General features: G+C 34.6%; 1 protein-coding gene across 6 annotated transcripts; it reads right to left on the bottom strand.

The window, feature by feature from the left end:
• Positions 1–1,056: 1,056 nt before the first annotated feature.
• LOC132302730 (uncharacterized) lies at positions 1,057–23,413 on the bottom strand. Of its 6 annotated transcripts, none has more exons than XR_009480911.1 (17): positions 23,069–23,410; positions 22,430–22,709; positions 17,973–18,339; positions 17,736–17,825; positions 17,547–17,637; positions 15,813–15,879; positions 14,459–14,501; positions 12,723–12,894; positions 12,490–12,588; positions 10,669–10,737; positions 7,313–7,451; positions 3,867–4,068; positions 3,170–3,285; positions 3,004–3,043; positions 2,389–2,591; positions 1,906–2,277; positions 1,057–1,311 (listed from the first exon to the last, which is right to left on the bottom strand). XR_009480911.1 is itself a non-coding variant. In XM_059799654.1 (16 exons), exons 2-15 carry the CDS (start codon positions 22,562–22,564, stop codon positions 2,419–2,421), a joined length of 1,803 nt encoding a protein of 600 aa, XP_059655637.1. In that variant the 5' UTR covers positions 22,565–22,709; positions 23,069–23,410; the 3' UTR covers positions 1,057–1,311; positions 2,389–2,418. The 6 variants fall into 6 exon arrangements, 2 of the variants coding, with proteins under 2 accessions (XP_059655637.1, XP_059655651.1); XR_009480912.1 differs by lacking the exon at positions 1,906–2,277 and adding an exon at positions 1,451–1,569; XR_009480915.1 differs by lacking the exons at positions 1,906–2,277; positions 3,004–3,043 and adding an exon at positions 1,451–1,569 and having other exon boundaries at positions 23,069–23,413.
• Positions 23,414–24,577: the final 1,164 nt, after the last annotated feature.

The following is a 24,577-nucleotide window of genomic DNA, read 5'->3' as shown; positions in this document are numbered from 1 at the left end:
TACTCTCTATCAAATAAAAAAGATGAGCATCCATGGACTTAGGGGTGGCAATTTATATCCAAACCCATTAAACTACCCAAATCTACCTATTATAATTAAAACATTTGGGTACCCAATTTAAATGAATGGGTAATTAATGGATAAAAAATGGGTATCCATTATAATAAATGGGTGAATAATGGGTCAAGATGAGTACCCAACTTAACCCACTCAACAAAATCCTAAGACTGAGACCTGCTCGTCAACCCCCACCCTCTCTCGCCCTCTTCATTCACCTCCAAAATTAACAAACCCTAGCTCCCTCTAATGCATCCATCGGTTTCGTTGGCTGTTCAAGAAACTTATAGCAGAGGCAATTCTTCGATCGAGATTCATTTTTGCGCGTATTCAATCAATGGTAAGACCAACTCTCTCCCTCTCTCTCTCTCTCTATATATATATATAAACTCTCCTCTCTCTCTTTCTCACACTCTATATTGGTGATTATTCATATTTGGGTTCTCTGTTGAAGCTCCATCTGAATATTTGATATTGTATAATTGGATTATATGCATTTCTATCTCTGTCTTAATATGCAAGCATTGGATTTTTCTAAAGTCCCCACCAGAAGCATAATTCACTCTGACCCTCTTGACTAAATCATGAGTCCTATTTTTCAGGTTAATATTTCTTATTTTTTAGTTGTTTTTTTAAAGTAAAATGTTTTGATTTCAGCTTATCATTTTGAGAGAAAAAAAATTAATGAAACCTTATCATTTTGATTTTGCTTTTTCAATATTACATCTTCACATGTTTCTCTTCATCGATAAAAGATGCACTAGCACACAAAAAAACAAAAAAAAAAAAGTTGAAGCTGGTTAACCTGCTTATGACCCGCCCATTTAAGCCCTGACCCATTCAATACCCGCCTAATAGCCACCCCTACATGGACATGACTCACTAATTGAACACATCGCAAATGTCACTTGAGATCTTCCAATTCAATAGCAATTTTCTTACCTATGAACTGACCACATAAAAGGTGAAAGTAAATCGTAACCCGGGGTCAAAAATACATAAGAGTAAAACACCCCTTTCGACTCCATTATGTTATAGCTAAACTTAGAAGAAATAAAAATAAATAAATGTATAGTTTGCATTGCAGTTCGAAAGCTTGGGGACAAAAATTTATATTTAGATGTCCAATTTACGTAGCAATGCCTAAAATTGTAGCTAAAGGTTAAACTGCTACACTTATCCATGTAAAGCTACTTTCATTGAGACTTTTGGTCAGAAAAACACTGCCAGATTCATTGAAACTCAGCATTGTACCTGCAGTATGAAAACAATATGTCAAAACTGTAGCCTAAAAGATCAAAAAAAAAAAAAAAATGCATGATTTTGATTGCAATTAAAACTTATTATATCCTCATTAACAACTTTAACAGTCTCAAAAAATTGACATGTTTACATGTGATTGGCAAACGGGAGACTTAGGGGGGAAATGTCATTTAAAATTTCCATCACTAAGTGGTTAGTTGCTGTTTCTGTAGCACGACGACAAATTTGGTATATCAGATTAACAGTCGCCTGAAATGATTTGGGAATAAATATCATGAAATGTTGGAACTTAAGAGGTGCAGACAAAAATATGTTCGAAAGAATTTTGACCAAACTAGAAAAACAAATCTGGTGATGACTGGTGAGCTTGACTCGGGGAAAATGCATCTCGAGAAAGGTACATATCGTTAATTCGTTATACAGATGTTACTAATATAAGAATTCTCAAATAATTTGGGAACAAGTAGCTGTTAAGGGTGAAGTGCAATAATAATAATAATAATAATAACATTTATAATCATCATCATCAACTTGGTTATGTGCAAAAACGAATCATGAAAGTTAAGGGGGAGTTTCGCAGTTTACCTAAAAGGGCATTATAGGAGTTTTACAATTTAAAATCACATAGGATACTAATTCATCCATTCCATAATGGTCCACACACGGCATGGGGGTGATTTGCAGCATCTCTTACACTTCAAGGGGGTTATGTGCAAAAACTAAAAGTTGAAGACCAAGAGGGAGGGAGGGAGGGAGGGAGGGAGGGAGGTATTTACAGAATCGTGAAAGTTGAGGCCTGCCAACTGCCAAAAAAACAGGCGCATATGCTTGATGGTAAGGCTACAAACAGTTTAGGACACGATGATACTTCTAATACAACATAGAATGGCACATGTTATGCATCATGCAAGTCGATCACACGCAGGCCCACTCCAATAACGTAATGAAGAAAGTTATCTGTGTTACGCAGCATCGCTTTTGTCAGTCTCTTAACGTAAAAAATGTAGGAAGTAACATAAATTGTATAATTAGAAAGAAAAAAAAGAGAAAAAGAAGAAGATAGCCAACCTTTAAGATTACAGCTACCAATTGAGAATGTTAGTAGTCGTCATCATCATCAGAGCAATCATCATTGCTGTATTGTTCATATATCTGGAATTCTCCATCACTGTCGTCAGCATCTTGCAACTTACTGCCACCTGTTTCACTGGATGGAAAACTACCAAAAAGTTCTTGCAAGTAGTTCTTCGAGGTGTTCTCATGGTCTGTATCTGTTGTGACATATAGGAAATTCAAATTTAATCATAGTGCTAGTTAATTTGGAATGAAACTTTGAAGCATTATTAGTATGCAACAAACATTTTGTTGGCAAGAATGAACATTTCAGCATGTCTATTTTCCTAAAATTTCAGGATTTGTGATTTCAATTCAATTGGCAATTCTATTATTGCATTGCAACAGCCTACGAGAGTGACTTCACCTCTATCCCTGTGCCATTAGTCTGCCTGATACAAAATAAGTCATTTCATATTATATCCCCCCTTTCTGAAATTAATTTTAAATCACTGTTAACTGTTTTTCGTAGAAGTTCAAAACTCTTACCTGAGGGATCGGCCATGATTTCTTATATTCAAAGAGAATTTTTTTAAGAAAAACAAGAGTAAGGAAATTTTCCAAGGATACATGAATATGGTTGTGGGAAGTAACTGTCATCCTCACCAGCCTAGAAACAAAAAATGTAAAAGAATAATCAAAAGAAGCCATGATAAAAAGTAAGATAACAAGAAGGGTCCAATGCCAAACTTATTATATAACCTAAGATCTGAACATAAAGCAGGTGCTGATTTACCAGATCAAGTGCCTCATATGCATCAAATTCCTCTTCGACATTATCATCCTCAATTTCATCTTCTTCAATCTCATCTTCATCATTTGAGTCTTCTTTGTCTTCGTTGCCTGCCAATTCTGCACAACAAAATTTTATTAACGATACATTAAGAAATGAATATTTGAGTATGCAAAAGAGGGAAAATCAACAGTAGTACAGCAATGATACCAACCACTTCACATTCGGAGAGAAGTAGAAGACAAAATAATTAAGGAATTAGAACAAAGCCATTGCAGCACAGCGTTAATAGTGCTGCACTGCAACCAATTGGGTTCAAGTCTTAAAGTCTACAAGAAAAAAAAAATGAAGTTACAAACATAGAAAGAGTGTGAAAGCGAAAAAACCAGCACCAAGAACTAGTGCATCAAAAGGTGAGGAAGAATAAGGAGGAAAAAATGCAAAAAACATCGAACTTGAAATTGAGACAGAGGATGGGAGAAGTAATGAAAATTAGACGAAAAAGGATGCAGTATTTATAAAGTTGATATGAATTTTATTGGATATAATAATATAAAATTATATGAAATCATTCACAATTTTGCAATGTTAATGAACAATTCATAAGGAATATTGATGGAGCAATAAAACAAACTTTTATAGCATAAGAATTAAGTTCTCAACAAATTTGAAGAGATCATAAGTGATAGTTAATCTGAACCTTTATTCACTTGTCGTTGCCCCTCTTGATCAGCTTTCAAGTCCTTTATACAGATTTTCATCTTCTTTGACTTTTCAAAGCGTTCAATTGCCAATTTCAACAAGGCTTCTGCACCGGCTTTAGGGTATACAGATAGAAATCTCGTAGCGACACATAATCTCAAGCAATCAAGCACACGTGAGGAGAACCATCCTGTCGCACACTGCAAAGTATATAACTTCAGAATTTGCACATAAAAGGTGGTACATCTAACACCAAGTTGATAGCATGCATGTGCTGAAACAACTACTTTAAATGCATCTTGCAGATGAAATTTTCATGGAAGATACTGAAATTTTGTTTGCACAAGTCAGGAATACTACGTAAACAGTTTACTTACGTTCCTCATCTCTAACACCTCCCACCCTCAAAACACACAGAATAGGAAAAAAAAAAAAAAAAAAAAAAAAAATAATAATAATAATAATAATAATAATACACACCTGAGATACCTTAATTACTTTGCATTACCATAAAAGAAATGACTGTGTCATCACAAACAAGTAAGAAATAGAAATGTAATCGACCTCACTTCCACCCTCAGTGAACCCTCTCATCATATTACCCTTGAATGTACTCGACACCATACTCATGCTCCAATGTCCATTCTCTCCTATATGTCCAGCTAGTGCATAAAAGAGGGCTCTTCTGAAGTCCAGCAACATACCTATTTGTAACCTGGACAACATCCAAGACCTTCTAAGCATTTTGAGTCTTTAAAATAGCCTCCTATAACACTTCAAAACTTCAATGACACAAACACACGCAAAATTTTATCATCTCATGTCAATTTACTAGCCTAAAATATTAACAGCTTCTCTTCTTAAGCACAAGCGCAATAAAGCATGCATTCAAAGTCTTAAGTCTAGACACAAGGCTATAGATATCATAGCCTGGACCACCACGTGACCCACTAATCACCCTTAGTGGGCTACTTTTCAATTTGAAATAAAAAATATCTAACTGGGGATTACGATCAGATAAGCAATGGCCCCTATCCCTTCTATGTGTCTTAGCTTCAGCCTTCCTCATTTTAACTGCACTCGCAGCTTGTCTGTGGTTCTCCATCCTCTTCTGCCTTTATTTTTTTGTGGATAAATATTCATTGAAGAGTGTCCAACAACTGCACAAAAACTATAGCCTCAAGCTATCCACAAAAGACAAAAGAATCTCCATAGATTTACAATTAGAACCCTGAACCCAAAAGAATATAGAACTAAGTACAGAATATCTAAACACCCCCCATGGAGCCTCCACCCCATCAAAGGATCTCCTGTTCCTCTCCTTCCAAAGAGCCCACCACAAGCAAAGGGGGGCTGTCCTCCACGCATCTCTAACTTGGGGCCACGCACGGCAACCACCCCACACGTCAATCCATTCTCCTCCGCCTTCAATTGCCAACTTCCTGCATGCCGCCTGCTTCATCGCCAATCCTTCACCACGAAAACAAATTCTGGTGCTGATTCATCACAAATATGAATACAATACTGCCATAAGTCCACCCCCACTACTACTGATGTTGACACAGGGCTTCTTGCCTTCACCAAAAGAACAAGCCCAATGGACATGCTTTTGATCAGCAGTCACCTCAGCCACACCCCGAACACCACTGGCCCCGTCTCCTGGAGCTTTAAACATTTTATGGCACCATAAAGTATAGAAAAGCAAGTGCTTTGTGGAAATGCCTTCAGCTTAAATCACTTTGCCGCTCGCACCCGTCAATGAAGAAGAGTTCCTCCAAATCCCACTCCACCGACGAACACTCTTCTTCCTCCAATAAGGTAATTCAAACAAAAACTTGGATCCATTCATATCCATAACTCAAGAACCAGCTGAGACCCTCCAGTTTTAGTCCACCCATGCTTGAATCGAAACATCATCTGAGACAAAAAATCCATAAACACCACCCTTTCTACCAAACAGCGGCTCAGAAGTTCCAGACAATCCTTTCATGATTCATATCCTAATGCTAAATCACATCCCACCGACGTCATGCCTTCAACACTCATAACAAGATATTGGATTTCCATTTCTTGTGTAATGGGTTGAACTAAACCTAAATCATTGGCTCCGTAATGGAAAATAAGCACTAGGTCAAGAGATTTATGGTAATGGCATTAGGATATCAGACCTAATTGAAGCAAATTTATGTAGATACCGTTCTGTTGAGGTAATTTTCTTCCAAGACTAAGCTTCAGCATGCAAGCTGAACACCACTTTAGATGAAGTGGCAATTGATGCTACATTCAATCAGAAACTGAGAGTTACTACGACTCACTTCTACCCCGCTATCCAGCCTTCGAAGAACTAAGTTAAAGGTAATTTGATACAATCAGTTTTAGTTAAAAACATAAGGTGGGTGCTTGAGAATGCAAACCGACATACGATTTATTTCTATAAAACTCAAAATTACAAGCTCTTTTCTATAATGAAGATGATACTTTTCCAGATAAATAGTTAAGTTCTATAAACAGTGCGTATTTTCCACACCATATTTCAACAAATTGGTCATAGGTTATAGTGTCATCTATACAAGTTCAGCCAGAACTCAATATGCATTGTCATGCTAACAGTCTGAAAGCTATTGCATCCCTTACATCAATTATTTTTAACAGTTTACATTGTTGCAAGTCAAAAACTTTATAAAGTGCTATACAGCCATTGCTTGCTCGGTAATAAAAGCTTGGTATGTCAAACATAAGAATGCAAATTCAAGTCCAAAGGAGCCACTTTGTACAAATAATATTAAAAGTTAAGTTTGCATCATGTCCACTCCTCCCGCCTTACTTGAACCAACATTTGGCAATGAGTTCTTTCGTTGCAAGAGTGATAGCTGATGTTCATTCTTATTTTAAAAACCCTTTAATAACAACTTTAAGTTTTACATGTTCATCATTTAGAATTTTACATATCATAATCCAACAACCCTATTTGGCTAGAGAACCCATAACCAATTTTATCAACAAAACAAATAAATTAACTTAAATTGAGAATTCCAAGATTGAAAATTTGCCACTGGACCAAATATAATAAAAGGTAAGCAATACATACATAAAGACCCAAAGTAGATACTACGCTCATATGGTGCTACAATTCTACTTATAGGGGATAAAAAAAAATAGCAGTCTAAGTAAGAGTGCTAAAAAAAGTTGATAATAATGAAATAATATAACTCTAAAGCACCATGGACTGTGCATCTTGAAATAACAAGCCATAAGCTTGGGATTGCATGGAGTCGAACATTTCAAATTGTGAGAAATAAATTCCATTTATCACATAAAACTTGCCATCCATTACTATTAGATGTGATATAGAAATTAAAAGAAAATTTTCAAGATGGAAGAATTGATTATTGTGGCTTTTAGGAAAAGAATCTTAGACACCATGAATCAATATGAGAAACTTACAGTGCAAGTTTCCTGGTCTGAAGGTTTTCTAATCTCTTGTTGAATGTAATCATCTTCAAGTTCAAAAAGCTGTAATGAAATTTGGCATTTATAAGGAAAAACACGAAATCTACTTATATCGTCCCATCTATGCTTTAACCTGCATGAAAAATATGTAAATTGAGAGGAATCAATTGGTTGATGAATGGCACAAGTAGATATACATACAGAAAGGACAATCATTTCCAGCCATGAGGCCCATGAAAAACAATCAAGTAGATTGTGCAATGTAAAAGTGCAGATTAAAATATCCCCGCACCCTTATTATGAATGCAGTTGGATAAGCAACAATCGACTTAAACATTACAACATGGAGAAGAAACAAGAAGATTGATAGAAAGAATTAAATAAAAGAAATTCCTGAACATTTCTCTTTTCATGTTTTATTTAGTCTTCCTCTTTCCTAAGGCCTTCGATTCAAAATAATCAATCACTCTCGCTAATAAGCCATCTGATCCTCCTAGACACAAGCACACCTCCCTAAAAATAAATAATATAAATATTTATAATTGAACCCCTTTTCAGTCAGATAAGTTCAGTAACACATAAAGGTTATCATCTCAAATTCCCACGTGACTTTTGAGACCAAAACAAAAGGGCTTGATCAAAGAAAAAAATGAGAAGACTAAAAGCACAGCTAGCAGAAGACTGTAAGTGAGCTCATTAACCAAAAAGAAATGGGCAAGACACGTGATACTTTAAAGAAGACTTAACAAATAATCTTATATCCGGTCATCACGCATCCATGTATCTACAAATATCAGACTAGGAGATTTAGAGGACACAAACATCCAAGAAAATTTTCAGTGAGATCTCAATGCCACAGAAGGCTAACAAGATGGCACGACAGATACGAACCTTTATCCAGAGACGATCACGACTCAAAACGTGACTTGCATATTCTCCCTTCCCAAAAGAGATTTGAGACATCTTTAACCAAATTACACGCAAAGACTAAACTGAAATTTAATTAAAATTAACAGATGGTGAAGTTCAAGTAAGAATCAATATGACACTTGGTCCTACTTATCAAAAAAAAAAAAAAATATGACACTTGGTCCTACTTATCAAAAAAAAAAAAAAATATGACACTTGGTCCTAGTCTTCAAAACAAATTTGAGAGATTGTCGATGTAATCTACTCGATCGAAGAAAGTCAAAGCCCAAAATAGGCATCAAATTGTCATGCCCTTCAGCATTCTAGTTCACTAAGTTTCCCTCCATTTGTTTTGACTTTTAAAAAAATAAAAGTTGTAAAATGTTTTTTCTTGGAAACTTTTTATATATAAAATAAATATTTTTTCTTATTTTTTGGTGATTGGAAAAAATATGAATAATCATTTTCTGACTAAGTACAAGCATAGGCAAGAAGACTAGAACCATTGAAACTGCCTCTAGCAGACGCATCTCTTCTTTGCTCAACCAACCTGGCCACAATATTATGTACCTCACATTACTCAGTTCTTCAATGTGAGCACTTCAAAGGCAGCCTTAGACTAATGGAAGGATGGGGTGAATTTGATAGATGAATCTATAGCCTCACCACAGGCCATTGAAATGTTATGAAATTGAACTTTTGAAAGCCCCTTTGGTCTTAACGCTCATAGCTCTATTGGGCTACAGTCTCTGCAATGGATGAATCTATAGCCTCAGCAGATGCCATTGAAATGCTATTGCAACTGTCATCATATGAAAGAAGCCAACATAATCAATAAGAGTACAGATATTAAATCATCTTCTTCGGTCCTAAACCATCGATTTATGATCAAAATTCCTCCACCGCAGGCATTTAGATTTGTTTGATGTCGATAGAGGTGCTAAACTTGATGACTGTCACTGAGACAAGGATCCTTAAGTATTCCTTAATTAGCTGCATATTCCAGAAAGTTTCTTTAGGTGGTACCTCTTTGACATTTAAGCAGTAGCTCATCATGGAGGGTAAATTTAAAAGAAAACCAACAGTTCAGTGGATTAAGTGCCCATAGTCATTGCCAGGAAGGGGATAGGATAAAGAATCTGATATGTCCAAGGTCGCTTCACTTCTCCTATTATTGGTGTTGCTTATAGACTATAAGCAATGAAATAATGTGACCCTTTAGCCAAGAGCCTTGTACAGCTGTCACGAAGCTAGCCATTCAAATGAAGAACTTTAAAAAAGAGTTTCAACTGAAACCGAAATAGAAGATTCACCTCTACTAAAAGGAGAGTGATAAAATTATACCAACTCCTAAACTTCAGAGAGTACTTCAAATCTTCATCAAAGACACAAAAAATACACTAGTTTGATTTCTACTAAAGGGATTTCAATCAAGAAAATATATGGTCACTTCTAACAAACCAAATAGAAATATGAACATAAAAATATTTAAAATAACCCAAAATACTGGGTTATCACTAAATAAAAATAACAACATTATCAATTAAGAGATCATATGCATTTATCAGATGAATGAACAAAGGACTCCACAAAATGGATTCATGTTTCTAAAATGATAAAATTACTGAAATGCTGTAACTCATTTTTGTTCCTCAAATTGACTCGCCAAAAAAAAATTAAAAAAATTAAGAAATTTACTGCTCAAATATGGTTAATACAGAGACAAAAAGTGATATAGTAATAATTGTAAACCTGGTGAGCTTTTTTTTTTTTTTAGAAATGAGGGAACCCTTCCAACCACCGGCCCTTAGGACTTATGGCTGCAGGGTAAATCTCGGATATGTGCAATCACCCACAAACCATACATCATTTTAACCGGGTGTTTTTGTGCCTTGTGAGAGTCGAATTCAGGGCGTCCAGTTTACGGCTCGCCCCTTGAGACCCCTTTACCACTAGGCTACCCATGCGGGTTTAAACCACACATATCCTGAGCTTTCCATTCAGACAACTCATAAATGGGGTTAGTATTTTAATTCTATAGCAGCACACAATTCCGCTAATACTCTCAACAGTATGCCCAAAGGTATCAAAAACACTGCTGATGCACTTGCACTAAGCATGTGAGTCATGATATTGATTTGCTCCATATCCTTAATTCCATTCAGACAACTCATACATGGTAGTATTTTAATTATAGAGCAGCACACAATTCCGCTAATACTCTCAACGGTATGCCCAAAACGTATCAAAAACACTGCTGATGCACTAGCACTAAGCATGTAAGTCATGATAATGATTTGCTCCATATCCTTAATAATAGAATACTCAGTGTGAAGATATTAAATTTTAGTTGAGCCAAAGTCAGATATGTAGACACAAAGCTGCTATCACATAAATTACAAATTCGTCTAAAGAAAATATAACCGTCTGAATGAACTTACCCAGCGGCCATGTTAGCATCGCAATAGCTTCGCAATGATGGTGGTACTCGAAAATCAATTCTTTGATATCTGTGGAAACAAAATTTTGGATGTAAGCATCAAAATCTAGGGAAATAAGCATCATTGCGTAAAAGAGTTTAAAGCATCAGAATTCATACTAATACCTATAGTACCAAATATAACAACTATGGAACAAAAGAATATAATAGTATTAGATCAAACGAAAGGCATTTCTATTTTATACATGAATTCAAATAGTGTTCAAGGATTTAAATTTTAAGTTACACCAACTTAACCTTTTGGAGTAGATGGTGGTTTACATGGTATCAGAGCATGCAAGGTCTTGTGTTCAAATCCCATCGTCAGCTTGATAAATAAAATTGAAACACGTGTTGGACCAAAAGAAGGCCACACGTGAGGGGACGTGTTGAAGGATTTAAATATTAAAGTTGCACTCTCTAATAGATTAATCTTTTAGAGTAGATGGTTGTCTACAGATAGAATTGAAGGGAAATGAATGTGATAACCTAGAACACAATTGGATTGCTAATTCGATGTCCTTTAAATCTTGGGAAATAAGCATCATTGCATAAAAGAGTTTAATGCATCCAAATTCATATTAATACTTATAGTCATAATATAACAAGTATAGATCGAAAATATTAGTAATAGATCAAACGAAAAGCATTTCTATTTTATAAATGAATGCAAATAGAATTGAAGGGAAATGAATGTGATAACCTAGAATAAAATTGGATTTCTAATTAGATGTCCTTTATTTCTTTAATTTTTTGTTTTATCCATTTCCACAGACACATTGTCAGCATTGTACATGAGAATTCAACCTCTACAGCTACTTTTCTACGAAAAAGATTTACTATATTCGACCATCTTATTTACCTTTTCCTGTTTTTTCCCATAAGAAACATCTGACACTAAGAAAGAAAGGGATGCCAAGAAAACAGTTAATAGAGATTACCAAAAAAAAAAAAAAAACAACACTAGGTTATTGTTGCGCCTAGTGTTACACTAGGCAACATCTGACAAGAACAATCACATATTTTTTCAAATTTCTATACAAGTGAAAAAGAAACCACCCTTAATACAGAAGGACAGTGCAAAAAGGCACCTCCATTCTAGAATGTTATTGTTGCGCCTAAAGTTGATATTCCAGCATAAGTCTGGAAAATCTACTGAGGATGTAATGGGTGATTGTCAACAAGACAAATATTTACGATAAATTAGGATGTTCACATTCCGGTTCTAACTAAAAACTAGAAGATTGATAAGACTTCACTTTCTCATTTATTTTGGTTTCTCCTAAAATTTTACCAGCCACACAAGTTTGATTTTTAGAAGTCAATTTACAATAGGAAAACCTACAAATAATATATATATATATATATGTATGTATGTATATAACACTCATTTAAGTAACATACAAGTTCACTTCCTTTTCAGTCACTAACCTACCACTTTAAAATCCAAAACAAATCATGAATGCTACTAACTTTAAAAGGAGGAATGGAAGTATTTTCCAGTGCCTTCACTCATATCTTAATGCAAGTAGTCTAAAACCATTCATAGAAGTCGACTAGCTCTTACCTGAAGTTTCCATCAGTTATCTACTTATCAGCAGAAATAAATAAAATAATATAACTGCCTTGATCATATATTCAGTAAATTAAATCCTAAAGCTCACTCATTCCAGGTTTCATGATAATCAAAACCAATGCAAATGAAGGACTAGAACTCGATACTAAAGACAAGGACAGAGACGCCAAATAGCAGGGGTTTACAGGATCTGAGTTTGATTCTCACATGCGAGATTCAGGATCTCTGCGTGGATCATATCCTTTCTTGATCCAGAAACGAAGGAATGGCCCGTTTGAGAAGTAATATGCTGTTCTGAAGAGAAGCCTGTGACATTAAACAGATACACAGCCACTGAAACTTTCAAAATGAATTAGTTGTCGGGAATTCTCGAGTCATGCAAATTCAATATTACAACAAGATATTTTACAAAATAAAGCACAATTTTAAAGGCAGACCACCTTCTGAGCATATGATCTCCAAATTTCAGACCTTTGTCAAGCAAACGTTGAGCCAGTGAATTTTTTATCCATATAGGACGCTCGTCAAACAACTTACATACAGTCATCTGCCACTCCCATTGTTCTGAGTCTTGGGAAATGTATTTCTCCAAATTTATTTTTTTGGGTATCTGTAAAAGCTTTTAAGTGAAACAGATACAAAGAAGACGAGGAAGTGAAGTATATAATTGAACTTAATTAATTAAGATATTATATCAATCATACCCAACCATAGTTCATTACTTCATTGCCGACTTCCTGATGACAGCAATAGGGTGCATCATTATTACAAAGGTAATCACTCTCCAAAATAAAGGGCATTGAGATAGATGATTAATAGACAAAGACTGATGTCCAGAAGTTTCCCCGCAGAACATAAAGTGTAAATGTCTACCAAAAACATTGTATTTCCATTCCATATCCGAACATTCCAGTTAATATCTTAAATATCATTCAACAAAAGTCCCGTAGTCATCAGCCACACAAATTACTTGACAAGTACTAGCTTTATTCCGTAAGCCATCTCGAAGAAAATCTTATTAGAGAATACAGTATCAACAAGCAAAAAGAAGGGCAAAAAAATTATTTTCACCTGACCTCACACGGACAACAAGAACCTATGCAACTATATTCTAAGGATAAGTCCAAAATATGCCCAAGGGGATGTTAAAATTTCCAAATTCGCTGCAGTATGGGCCTGTTTGGTTCAGTTTTCAGAGAACAACCTTTTTTTAATTGAGTTTTCAGAAACTGTCAACCAACAATTTCTTTTTTTTTTTCAGTTCTCAGAAAACAGAAAAGTAAACCAAAAAGGCCCTACCTATTACATGAATTCCAATCCAAGGACGGTTTTCCATGTGCACAACTACTATGAATTCCAATCTAAAGGCAACCTTCCATGCAAGTTTAAAGAAAATAACTTGTGGTACCATATCTTGATGCAAGTAGACTTTGTAACTGGAATAAGAAAGACCAATTACTAGGGACTGTTCAACAACAGGAACAGACCCCAGCATTTGAAGAAGATTAAAGCGGCGGTATTTGCACTAGCAAAATCAAACAAGGCAGCTTCATTCTTAAATATGTACTGTTATTCACAACTACTAATTGAGACTATTTACATGATGTACTATGTGTTGACTATTATCAGGGAAATGCCATTTATTACAGGGTAGCATCAAAGCTAAATCGTTTGCTTCAGAGCAACTAAAAGCACTCCAATAACATAATTTCTTCAGCTGACATTTCCTTAAATTAGATGTATGCATTAAAAATATTGTAATACAATTATTCGAGAATTATTTTCTGTTATTAACCACTAAAAGCAAAGGAAATGTGCACACGATTATTAACTTCAAAATATCTGGAGAAGTTGTTATGGAAGTGTTTAAGGGACTCTCTACCTTCCGCTTACACCTAAATTCTCTTTTGTAAGAGCTTTGGGTTTGATTGAATTATCTGTTTTCTCTTTCCTAATTGAAGGACATCTTGTCATTTCAGCTCTAATTGCATGCCTGGTTTGCTACATTTGACATCATAAAGTGATCAATAATCAGCCTGATTTAGCACGACAAGTGCAAAAGCATGATAGAATGGACTTCAAAAGGATAAGAATACAGCCAGAGCAAAGTTGGGAATTGGCAATGGTCTATCAAAGATATAAGTTAAAGAGTCATATCAGCTGAAAATTAGGATATCTTTGATATTAAAGTCTATGGCAAGACATGGCTCTATATCCATCTGCAACAAAAAAAAAAAAAAAAAAAATGTATCAGTTCCATAACAACACAATTTTGCTAAGATCTTACAAGATACTCTGAGAAGAGGTGTTAATATTAGGCCACCTAAATTCGTCTACTAAATATCTGTTTCCAAAGTCTCAATTAGTTATTGTCTAGTGGCACTACAGATATGCAGCCATACAGTTGAATTTCAACAACAGAACAAGAAACATGCAAGATTATTAAAGGAATATTGTACTAGCATGGGAAGCTTATATTTAAATAAATAAATAAAAAGAAGGAAAATAGAAAAAGAAAAGAACAGAAAATAAAAAGAGGGAGGATACTCTTTCAGCTTGTTAGGCATTTGTCTAAAGCCTGATCCCCAAAATTTAAGGAACTTGACTAAAATTATGTTGGCCTTTCACAGGCCCAAACAACACCATAAAAGCAGATATACAAATAATAAGAGCCACCGGTAGATAAATCACATTCAACAGTCCAATCCAACAATAAGAACAAACATGGCATTTCCACAACCACTCCAGAATAAGTACCTTATCACAACAGCACACGTGTACATGTCCGCGTGTATAATAATCATTTATGTTGTGTTTGGTAGGAAGGAAGAAAGAGGTGTGGAGAGAAAATAGGAAGAAAAGAACAAACTTCTTTGATTGGTAGAGATGATACAAGGAAAGAAAGGAGAATAGGAAGGATGACCCATCCTTTCTCGTTTACAAATTTTCATCCGCCCAAAAATGGGTGGAGGAAAGGAGAGAAGACAAGTGGACTATTATAGAAGTTTTAAATTAAATACTATCCTGAAGTATACAAGTTTTAAATTCCAGTACTATCCTCTATAAATTACAATATTATAAATATTATTGGATATAATGGTAAAAACAATTAAAACTTTCTCTTTCCTTCACTCTTAATGAACATAGTAAATTATGAGCTTATTCTCTTCTCTTCTATCCAACCGAACAAAAAGAAGGAAATACACAATCTCTTCCCTAAGGATGTCTCATCCATCCCTTCTTCTCTCCCTTCCATCCAATTTTTTTCTTTCCCAAGGAACAGAGCATTACTGTCCCCTAATTAACCTATCAGCATATAAAACTACTAAAAATTAAAGAACGTGTGCTTGCTCTGGTGCAAATTTGACTTACTCCAACAACTTTCTGATATAAATAGTCCAAAAGATGAATATAGAAAAAATGACCAGAACTTTAGCTCTTGAGTTGCACATTGGAAAAAATATCAACGATCTACAGGCTCAAATGACACAGTCGATAAATCCTTAGCTTGACACAACAATTAAGATTACCTCCCAACGATTTTGTACAACTCCCTCTTGTTTCTTCTTTGAGCTCAGACTAGCTGATGGTTTTAACCTGAAAGGGAAAAAACTAAATAAAATTGGATGGCAAGAGTGATATTTTTTATTCATGATATGCCAAAAATAAAGCATCAGAAAATTCCCAAGTGATGACAAATCTTATAATTCAAAGAAGAGGACACAAGAAATAATCCTACAGAACTAATAGTGTTAACTAAACCTTGTATCTGAATTTAATCAAACATGTAGCCAAAGGATGATAATGCTAGGTTCACAACATTCTAGAAAAAACAACATCAAAATTCAACAGTCATCGCATATTACATATTCAAAGAAGAGCACATAATTACATGAAAGTTCAAACACTCAAATGCAATCAGATAACAATAATTGCTAGAAATTTCAAGGGGAAAAAAAGAAATAAAAAGAAACACAAAAGAAAATTTTGAGTTATTAGTACCAAGAACTGGTATAAACCTAATATCCTGTTTTATCGCAGCAAAGTGGTTGCCATCTTACTGAAGCCCACGTTTCACACTTCACAAGCTCAAAACTGAACCACATATGTATTTCGTGTACTTGAACATGTTACTAATATAGTTAGCATAATTCACAGTGATTGATGTTTAATAAAATTGGGGACCAAACTAAAGAATAGTATGAACTCTGGCCTTCATACTAACACACCCAATATGTTTAAGTTGTTGATGGAGTTTATCATAACAGGTTCAGAAGACCAATTATACTGGTGAAACAATGACTTGGGATTTCAGCTTGCATCGGTGAATCACCAAAACTACTTGGACTGGCCAAGCCTCAAGAGTCAAGGCTTGAACGATCCAAAATATAGTGTTCTTCATTTTTTACTTATTCTTTGACTTTCAATTCTGATTAGGGTTTCATTATTGCTAAACACTTTGGGTGTTACATAATTTGTTTCTATGGGTCAACCCTGAATCAAAACCATACTAACAAAGGAAGTGGCAAATTTGTGAATCTTACATTGAGCCTACTCAGGACCTTGTCTTACCGAATTTTTATTAGATCTGTGTTTTATTGGTATAATTTTAGGTTGATATGCCAATGATATATTTTAGTCATGTTTTCATATGTTTTATGAACCATAGTTTGACAATTACAAGACTTGCAAAAAACAGGTAGTAAAATGGTCCATTTGGTTTTGGTTGAATCAAGCACATTATCCAAAAACACTCTTGTTGAGCAAGTAGGAAAGTGATTGCTTGTTAAATCAAACCCGATATTTTATACAAAGCAACCCAAGTAGAGTTGGTTCAGCCGTCAGTGCAGCTCATTTCCAAGCCGATTGTGTTTCTGGTTCCTATTTCAGATAGCTTAAAAAGATCAGGTCAGCTAAAAATTTGCACCAAACAGACAGAACCCACACCAAGTCAACCCCAAGAACTGATCCATGGTTGCTAACAAACCTGTTTCCATATAGGGTCAGCTAAAGATCAGGTCGCATTCTTTTTCTTCCTCTCACATCACTGAAACAATTTTTAGAAATTGTTGTCTATCAAAAATGTCAAAGAAATGGTATGGAAAATTCATTATCTGTGACATGAATATATAAGGCTTTCCTTCAACCTCGTGAATTTCAAGCTTCCTAACAAGTGCTTTATAAAAATATATATAGAACATATACGAAAACTAGGAAAGCTAGCAATCCACTCGAAGAAAACAAAACAAGCCGAAGTATCTTACACTATTTTCTCTGGCACATCTTTTGGCGAGAAAAGTGGCGGCACTAGAATCATTAAGTCTTCCAGATCCACATTCATTAAACCACTCCTCTCTACAAAGTAGCATAAACATGAAAATTAATTTGACAAAAAAAAAAAGAGCAGTTCCAACTTAATTTCTAAATTGTATAAACCATGAAGAAGGCCTAACCAAATTGTGGTTCCATATCTGCCCAATTTCTCTTCCTTTTTCGGGCAGCATCCGCATGAACAGCAAGAACATGTTGGTAATCTGCCATTCCTAAATAAAAAAATACACACACAGGTTAAGAAAGGGGAAAAAAAGGAAACCAGCAAAGGTCAAGTGCGTGCCTGACAAGTCAAGAAGGACAGACAGAAAAGGTAAAAGAAGGAAAACTAGACTACAATAATCAGAAATGATTTTAACCATTAAAATGATAGGCATCTGACACTCGAGCAATAATGTCAGCATGAAGATCTTGTTCCTCGTCTTCAGGTACATGTGCTTGAGATTCTGCAGAAGCAGCAATCAATCCACTATCAGGTTGACTTACTTGTTCCCCAGTTTTCACTACTTCAGAATGGCACATCTTTTTCTCATGATTAATGGCATTTGATGATAAACATTTTGGTATCCTGTTAGAGTCGTCAGCATTTTGACCATCCCTATCTTTCTTTCTGGAAATTTTTAACAGAAAATTATTACAGGGAGAAAGCTCCCCAAAAGTAGGGTGTGAATAAGGATCTTCGGGACGGAAATAGAGCTCCAACTTGTTTGACTGCAAGCTTCGAGCCTGCAAACAATGCCAAATTATAGATGAGCATTCCCATAGGGAAAAGTTTCAATTTGATGTGTAAACAGCATATCCCTTATATTGTGTTTTTCCCCCTGTTACAAAAGATATTTGAAAAACAAACCGACGTAGGACAAAAGAGAGAAGGAGATAAGAAATAAGAAGATAGATAAACTGATGTTGGACCAAAAAGAAAGGAGAAGAGAAATAAAATAAGGATAGAAGAAGGAGGGGGAGGGGGGGATTAACTGAGAAGCACGGTAAGACACGACATGGAGACAACAAATCCAAAAAAAAAAATTAAGACAAGGGCACAGCAAGAACACAACAAATAATAAATATATAATTTTTATATAAGTGATAATATATTCTAAGACTAATATCACTTTTCATCAAATTACAAACTCAAAAATCCCATTTTTTTTTTCTTTTTTTCCTAGTTCAAAAATCCCATTTCACAATAACTAATGAACTACAACAAAAATTCTCTTATTTAAAGTGAAAAAAAGACGAAGAAAAAGAAAGAGAGAGAGAGAGAGAGAATGAGTTGAAGTATAATTTCTGAACTCCCTTTTATAAAATTTGTTGCAATCTAAATCCATAGTGAAACAAAATATTACAGTTGTAAAGAGAGAGAGTTGAATGAAATATAATTCTTAAACCTTTCCAAAATTAGGGCTTTGTTGGAGGAAAAAAAAAGAGAGAGAATTCTACTAGGACGGAGAGGATTAGTTAAAGAATAAATAAATAATAAATAAATAAATAAGGAAACTAAGGTGTTATTGAAAAACAAAAAAAAAAAAAAAGCCCTTTGTTTATAATAAATTAAAGAACCTGTAGAGAAGGGAAAAAAATTTGAGAAAGAGGATTTATTGGAGGAGAAGAAGGTTTGCCAGCAGTCAAGCTTCGATGATCCATACTAGTAACTTCAAAGCTTGGTTGCAAAAGAGAGCAAGATTCTTAGCATATTGTCTTTGGATCTTTTACAATTTCAAACAAATATTAACTATACTAAGATCAAGTAAATAAATTTGCTTGATAAATTACATTTTAAAAATATATATAGTTTATATTTTGACCTCAATATTATTGAAACTTTTCAAAGAATTCCACATACTTTATATTTTAACCCATATATTTTTTTAAATTTCTTAAAATCCTCTTTTAATTAGACATGCATGTCCACAGTGTGATCGCAGTGTGACTGCATATCAGTCACAGAGTGTCAGCATCATGTTTGAAAAGAAAAATATTCAAACACGTTCTTTGGCATGCCCAAGATGTTTGGGCCGTGCTTGACACGTGACACTTCGATCTTCTAGCATGTATGTGCTTCATATGAAATAGATGAGGGGGTTAAGAAATGAAATTGAAGACTAAGGATTGAGATGAAAATAATAAGGGGGGAAGAAACACATATAGAAGATCTCATACCACAATAATGTTTGATGATTAAAAGCTTAATATTTTGATTACACAAGAGCCTTTACACAGGCAAAATTATTAATAAACCCTAAAAAATCATTAAAATAAGAAAAAACATAATTAACTTTAAAAACCAAACATTACCAAAAAATAAATAAATAAATAACCAACATAAATATTTAACCCTAATTTAATACAAAAGCCTAATTCTATTTATCTTTGCCCCTTCTCGTAGATTAAGTGCGAATCATATCCAGTTCAAGCTTGTGGGCCATGTCTTAATCTCCATCACTATGACTTTCATATATTTATTTGTTTCATAGATATCCATACATACAACTATGTGTATGTGTTTGTGTCTTAGGAGTGACATACTTTAAGGATTCCTTCAGTTCCTCCAAGAGACAACAGCACAGGCTATAGATAAAGGGTAACCAGTATAGTGAACCGAAAAAGCCTCTGTACTGGAGAATAATCCTGAAATAGACCATCTTTTATAACTCCCATTGCCGCTGATTTACAGAACCAAAGTCCTAGCTAATATATATGTTTATAATTATATATAATATATATGTATATATATTATTAATCTATATGTATATTATATATGATGAAAATTCAAATATGCTTTGTTTCTTTGCTCTCTTTTGGTTAAATGCAATGTCACTTCTGAAATTATACCTATCTTTAACACACAAGATACAATCATTGGAAAAATCATAAAATTAAAGTTTTGTTTCATTAATCTCTTTAGGAATGTGATCAAATGGTCCGACTGGTTCAAGTCAACTCATAGACCTCTAAATTAGAAACAAATTGGAGATAGTCTAATGAAGCATTCTCAAGCTATAAAAATGTTCATTGTGTCTTGTGAGTGGAAGCTGGACTCAGGGATTTTCCTGCTTGATTCGCGACTATCATCATGTCCCACTTCAGAGTTTGTAGATATGATTCTGTGCTATTATTAACCCTGTATATATAACTTATATAACTCCGTGCTATTATTGTTGTAGGCCATCTAGGGTGTGGTTACACATATCATTCCACTGTGATTACGGGATGCAGTTGGCTTGGTGGTTGAAATTCTTGAGCTGCATTTGGATTATTGGTGTCACGTTATGGTAATTTTGATTTATTTATAATCTAAGTAAGAAGTAGTGGGTTGTAGAAAGGATCAAGGAATAAAATTATTATGCTTAGCACTTGGAGGCTAGGGCTTCCTCAGATAAACCAAAATATTTTCTCGCCTTTACACTTTCTTAAATATCTGCTCTTTCACATCTTCAATAGAACACAGCTCTATCAGTTATGAACTTATGAGCTTAACTAGGATCATAAAAGAGCTTGAGCTAAAGAGAAGCATACAACACGGGATTGAAGAAGACTAACTGAAGCTTTGGCCAAGCTGAAGCACAGTCCAAATAAAATGTACTTAGACGCATCACAACATCACCTAACTCAAGTCAAATTTAAATAGGAAGTTTGCCCAACAACATGAAATGCGAATCTCAGAACAACAAAAATAATTTTGCAGGCGCCAAAGGCAAATTACTTATTCACTCCTATTGTACGCAAAGCATTTTCTAGGAGTACGATATGTCCCTGGAATGAGAGCAAAAGAATCTTATGTAAGCTGCTTCCTGAGGACATGAAAAGATTTTGGTGAGGAGGTGCAGGCTACATCTGAAATTGTTCAATTATACTAGCCATGGATAAAGTAATCGTTCACTGTTCACTCTTATGTCATGCACGCTTGATAATAATATTTATAAGAAAATTCTTCCTATAAGCAATTTCATCGATGTTAAAGATTTTCGTTCACTGTTCACTCTTATGTCATGCACGCTTGATAATAATATTTATAAGAAAATTCTTCCTATAAGCAATTTCATCGATGTTAAAGATTTTACCTCAAATTCCCCGTAAAGGTAAGTGACGAGATTTGTTTTTTCACCCGCACCTAACATAGCAGTTTTGACTTTCAAGCAGCAAAAAAATGTCATGTGATCGAATAACCCCAAAACTACATTATCATGCCATCAAGCTAATCATAAAGAGGGTGAAAAAATCAATCAAGTCATCTGATCCTTCAATACCAAGGGCAAAAAAACCGCTCTAGTTCCTCCTCTAAGCCATCTAGTAAGTCCTAAATTCATAATCACCGAGTCACAATCAAGAACCTAGAGGGAATATTAAGTCAAAAAGGAATGGACAAACACAACCAACAAAATGGAGTATGGGTTTTGGTCCCTACAAATTTTGCATCAACAACATGAAAACACCCTGTTAATATCTCCTGAGACACACACCATCACAGTGCAATTTGCATAACGATGCCTGGAGCACATTTGAGACTCGTAAGAAATGCAAATAATCTGATTTTGCATCAATATCGTTCCTATAAAAAATTAAACTAAACAGCACAATTTTGAATAATTACTTATCAAAAAATTAATAACTAAATAAACAGCCAAATACAACCAAAAAAAATCTATGAAAATTCTAGCGAGCAAAATTCTTTTATTACATATATTCACTTACAGCTGTTGTAGCATAATACAGAATTTATACCTCTCACATATATTTACATGCCTCATAAATATACATACATAAATATATATATACACACACATATATGCGAGTTCGTGCGTGTGGAGTGGCATACCTTGAGAATTCCTTCAGTTCCGCCAAGAGTCTCAACAGCACGGGCTGTAGATGAAGGGTAACCAGGATAGTGAATTGCAAAGGCCTCTGTACTGGGTAATACTCCCGAAATAGACCCGTCTTTTAAGACTCCCATTGCTGCAGATTTCCAAAACCGCAGTCACAGCTCATATATATATATATATATATATATATATATATATATATATATTGTGGGTGTATTATACAGCGCAATTTGCCAGAAAAATATCCCTGGACCTTCAAATTTCTGCAAACATCACCTGTGCAGAAAACCCCTAGATAATCAAAAGTAAGCGGATGAGGACAGCACATAGAGTTATACGGTGTCGTTTTCCTAGTTGCCCAATTCTTATACGGTGTCGTTTTCTAAAGAGAAAAAATACCAGGCTGATCTTATATGTTCCCTATATTATTAACGCGAGGATACGATTCTGTTAAAACATTTTTTGAAAAACAAAACAAAGGAGAGAAGAAGATGGTATATTTGATCTAAAATTTTAGGTAGATATAAGACTTGAGAGTGAGAGTTATGTCTTCAAAATCTGTTGATGGAGAGATGTAAAGAGTTACAAGATGTGAATAGATGGAGAAATGTAATCGGAAGTTCAAAACCTTTTACCTATTTCAAAACCCATATCGGCATATCATTTCAGATTTTTCAAAAAATCAAAACCCATATCCTTCAGTTTCCATCCCCCGCCTTTCCAGTTCGGGTTCGCCGTTCGCAAGCTTCAGCGGCTGTCTCTCAACTCTCTTGCTTGCCCCCCTCTCTCTCTGCAACTGCTAACTTGTATGTATGGGTTTTGTTTTAATTTTTGGAAGCGGCGGCGGATCAGCGGCTGAGGGGACGGCGACGGTGGCGGCAGCAGAGGGACGGCGGCGGTGGGGACGGCGGCAGAGAGAGAGAGAAAGAATAGAGAGGAGATATTTTTTTTTTTTATTTTGGTTTTGGGTTGGGTTCGGTTGAGCTTGAGCCCAATCCGAACATGTATGGGTTTTGACAAAGTTCAACCGGAACAAGAGTGAATTTGAAGTTCAAATTTTAACTTTTTTGGGTTGGGTTTGAATTGGGCTAAGTTAACCCGCACAACTTGCAACCCTATCATAAATTTTTATATATTTTTATATATAAAAATATATAGAATGTTCAGAGGGTGTAATTTAAATGGGTTATGGTCCATACAGCTGGTGACTTCTTATAGTCCTATTAAATTTAATTTTGTAAGGCTTTCTTTATAGTTATCTATTAGTTAAGCAGTAGTTTTAAAGTTCAGACCATGCAGCTGGACGTCAGATTATTGATTTCGATCAATCAATGGTTAACGTGCTAAGTAAAAAAAAAATTTTAATTAAATTAAATAAAACTGATATAAAATTGACACATTTATTTAATTATCTGGATCCAATGAATTGATCCCAAAACAATTCAATAATTTCTTTATAAGTAACTTTTTATTTTTTTTCACATTGTTAAATTGTTCAAGTTGACAAAAGTGGAAGCTTCAACAGTTCTTTTACAACTTAGATTGTCTTCGGGAGGTTAAGGTGCCGACTTTTGTAAGATGTGGGATTGACACACTCAAAACAAATCGTTCAAAGGTGACTTGGCAATTTGTGAAAGTTGAAAATGCCTTTTTGTACTTTTGCCTAAATATAACACTTCAATTGTTCTATTTAAAATAGAGTTCCACAGAGTTTTTGTGCCATGAAATACATAATTGAAAAGGATTTAATGCATTATTTGTACTCAATAATAGATAATGTGTATGTTGTAAATATAATAAAAGAAGTTCAACTATAAGGCTTCTCTTGTGTGTGTGAAATGATGAGGTGCTTGATCATGGTTTTTAGAAGTGAAAATAGGTTCCTAGGAAATGCTTGTCATAGAAAGTCAAGGAAACCTTGTTGTGCATATATATTGGGTCAAGTGCAGAAAATACCCCCGAAATATATTTACAGTGCATATCACACCCCTCACATGCAAAAAATATCCCTCAAGTTCCAATTTGGTATAATTAGGTCCCCCTATACATTTAAAATCTAAATTGACAAATTACCCTTATTGAATAATTTTATAAAATATATAAAAATAATTTTTTTTGTAAAAAGACCAATAAGGACACTTTTT

Source organism: Cornus florida, unplaced genomic scaffold (genome assembly GCF_030987335.1).
Source record: "Cornus florida cultivar Cherokee Brave unplaced genomic scaffold, ASM3098733v1 CherokeeBrave_3.0.0_Hap2_Chr01, whole genome shotgun sequence".
NCBI classification, from domain to species: domain Eukaryota; kingdom Viridiplantae; phylum Streptophyta; class Magnoliopsida; order Cornales; family Cornaceae; genus Cornus; species Cornus florida.
The sequence above is the reverse complement of the archived record's forward strand: the minus strand, read 5'-3'. Positions and strand labels throughout refer to the sequence as shown.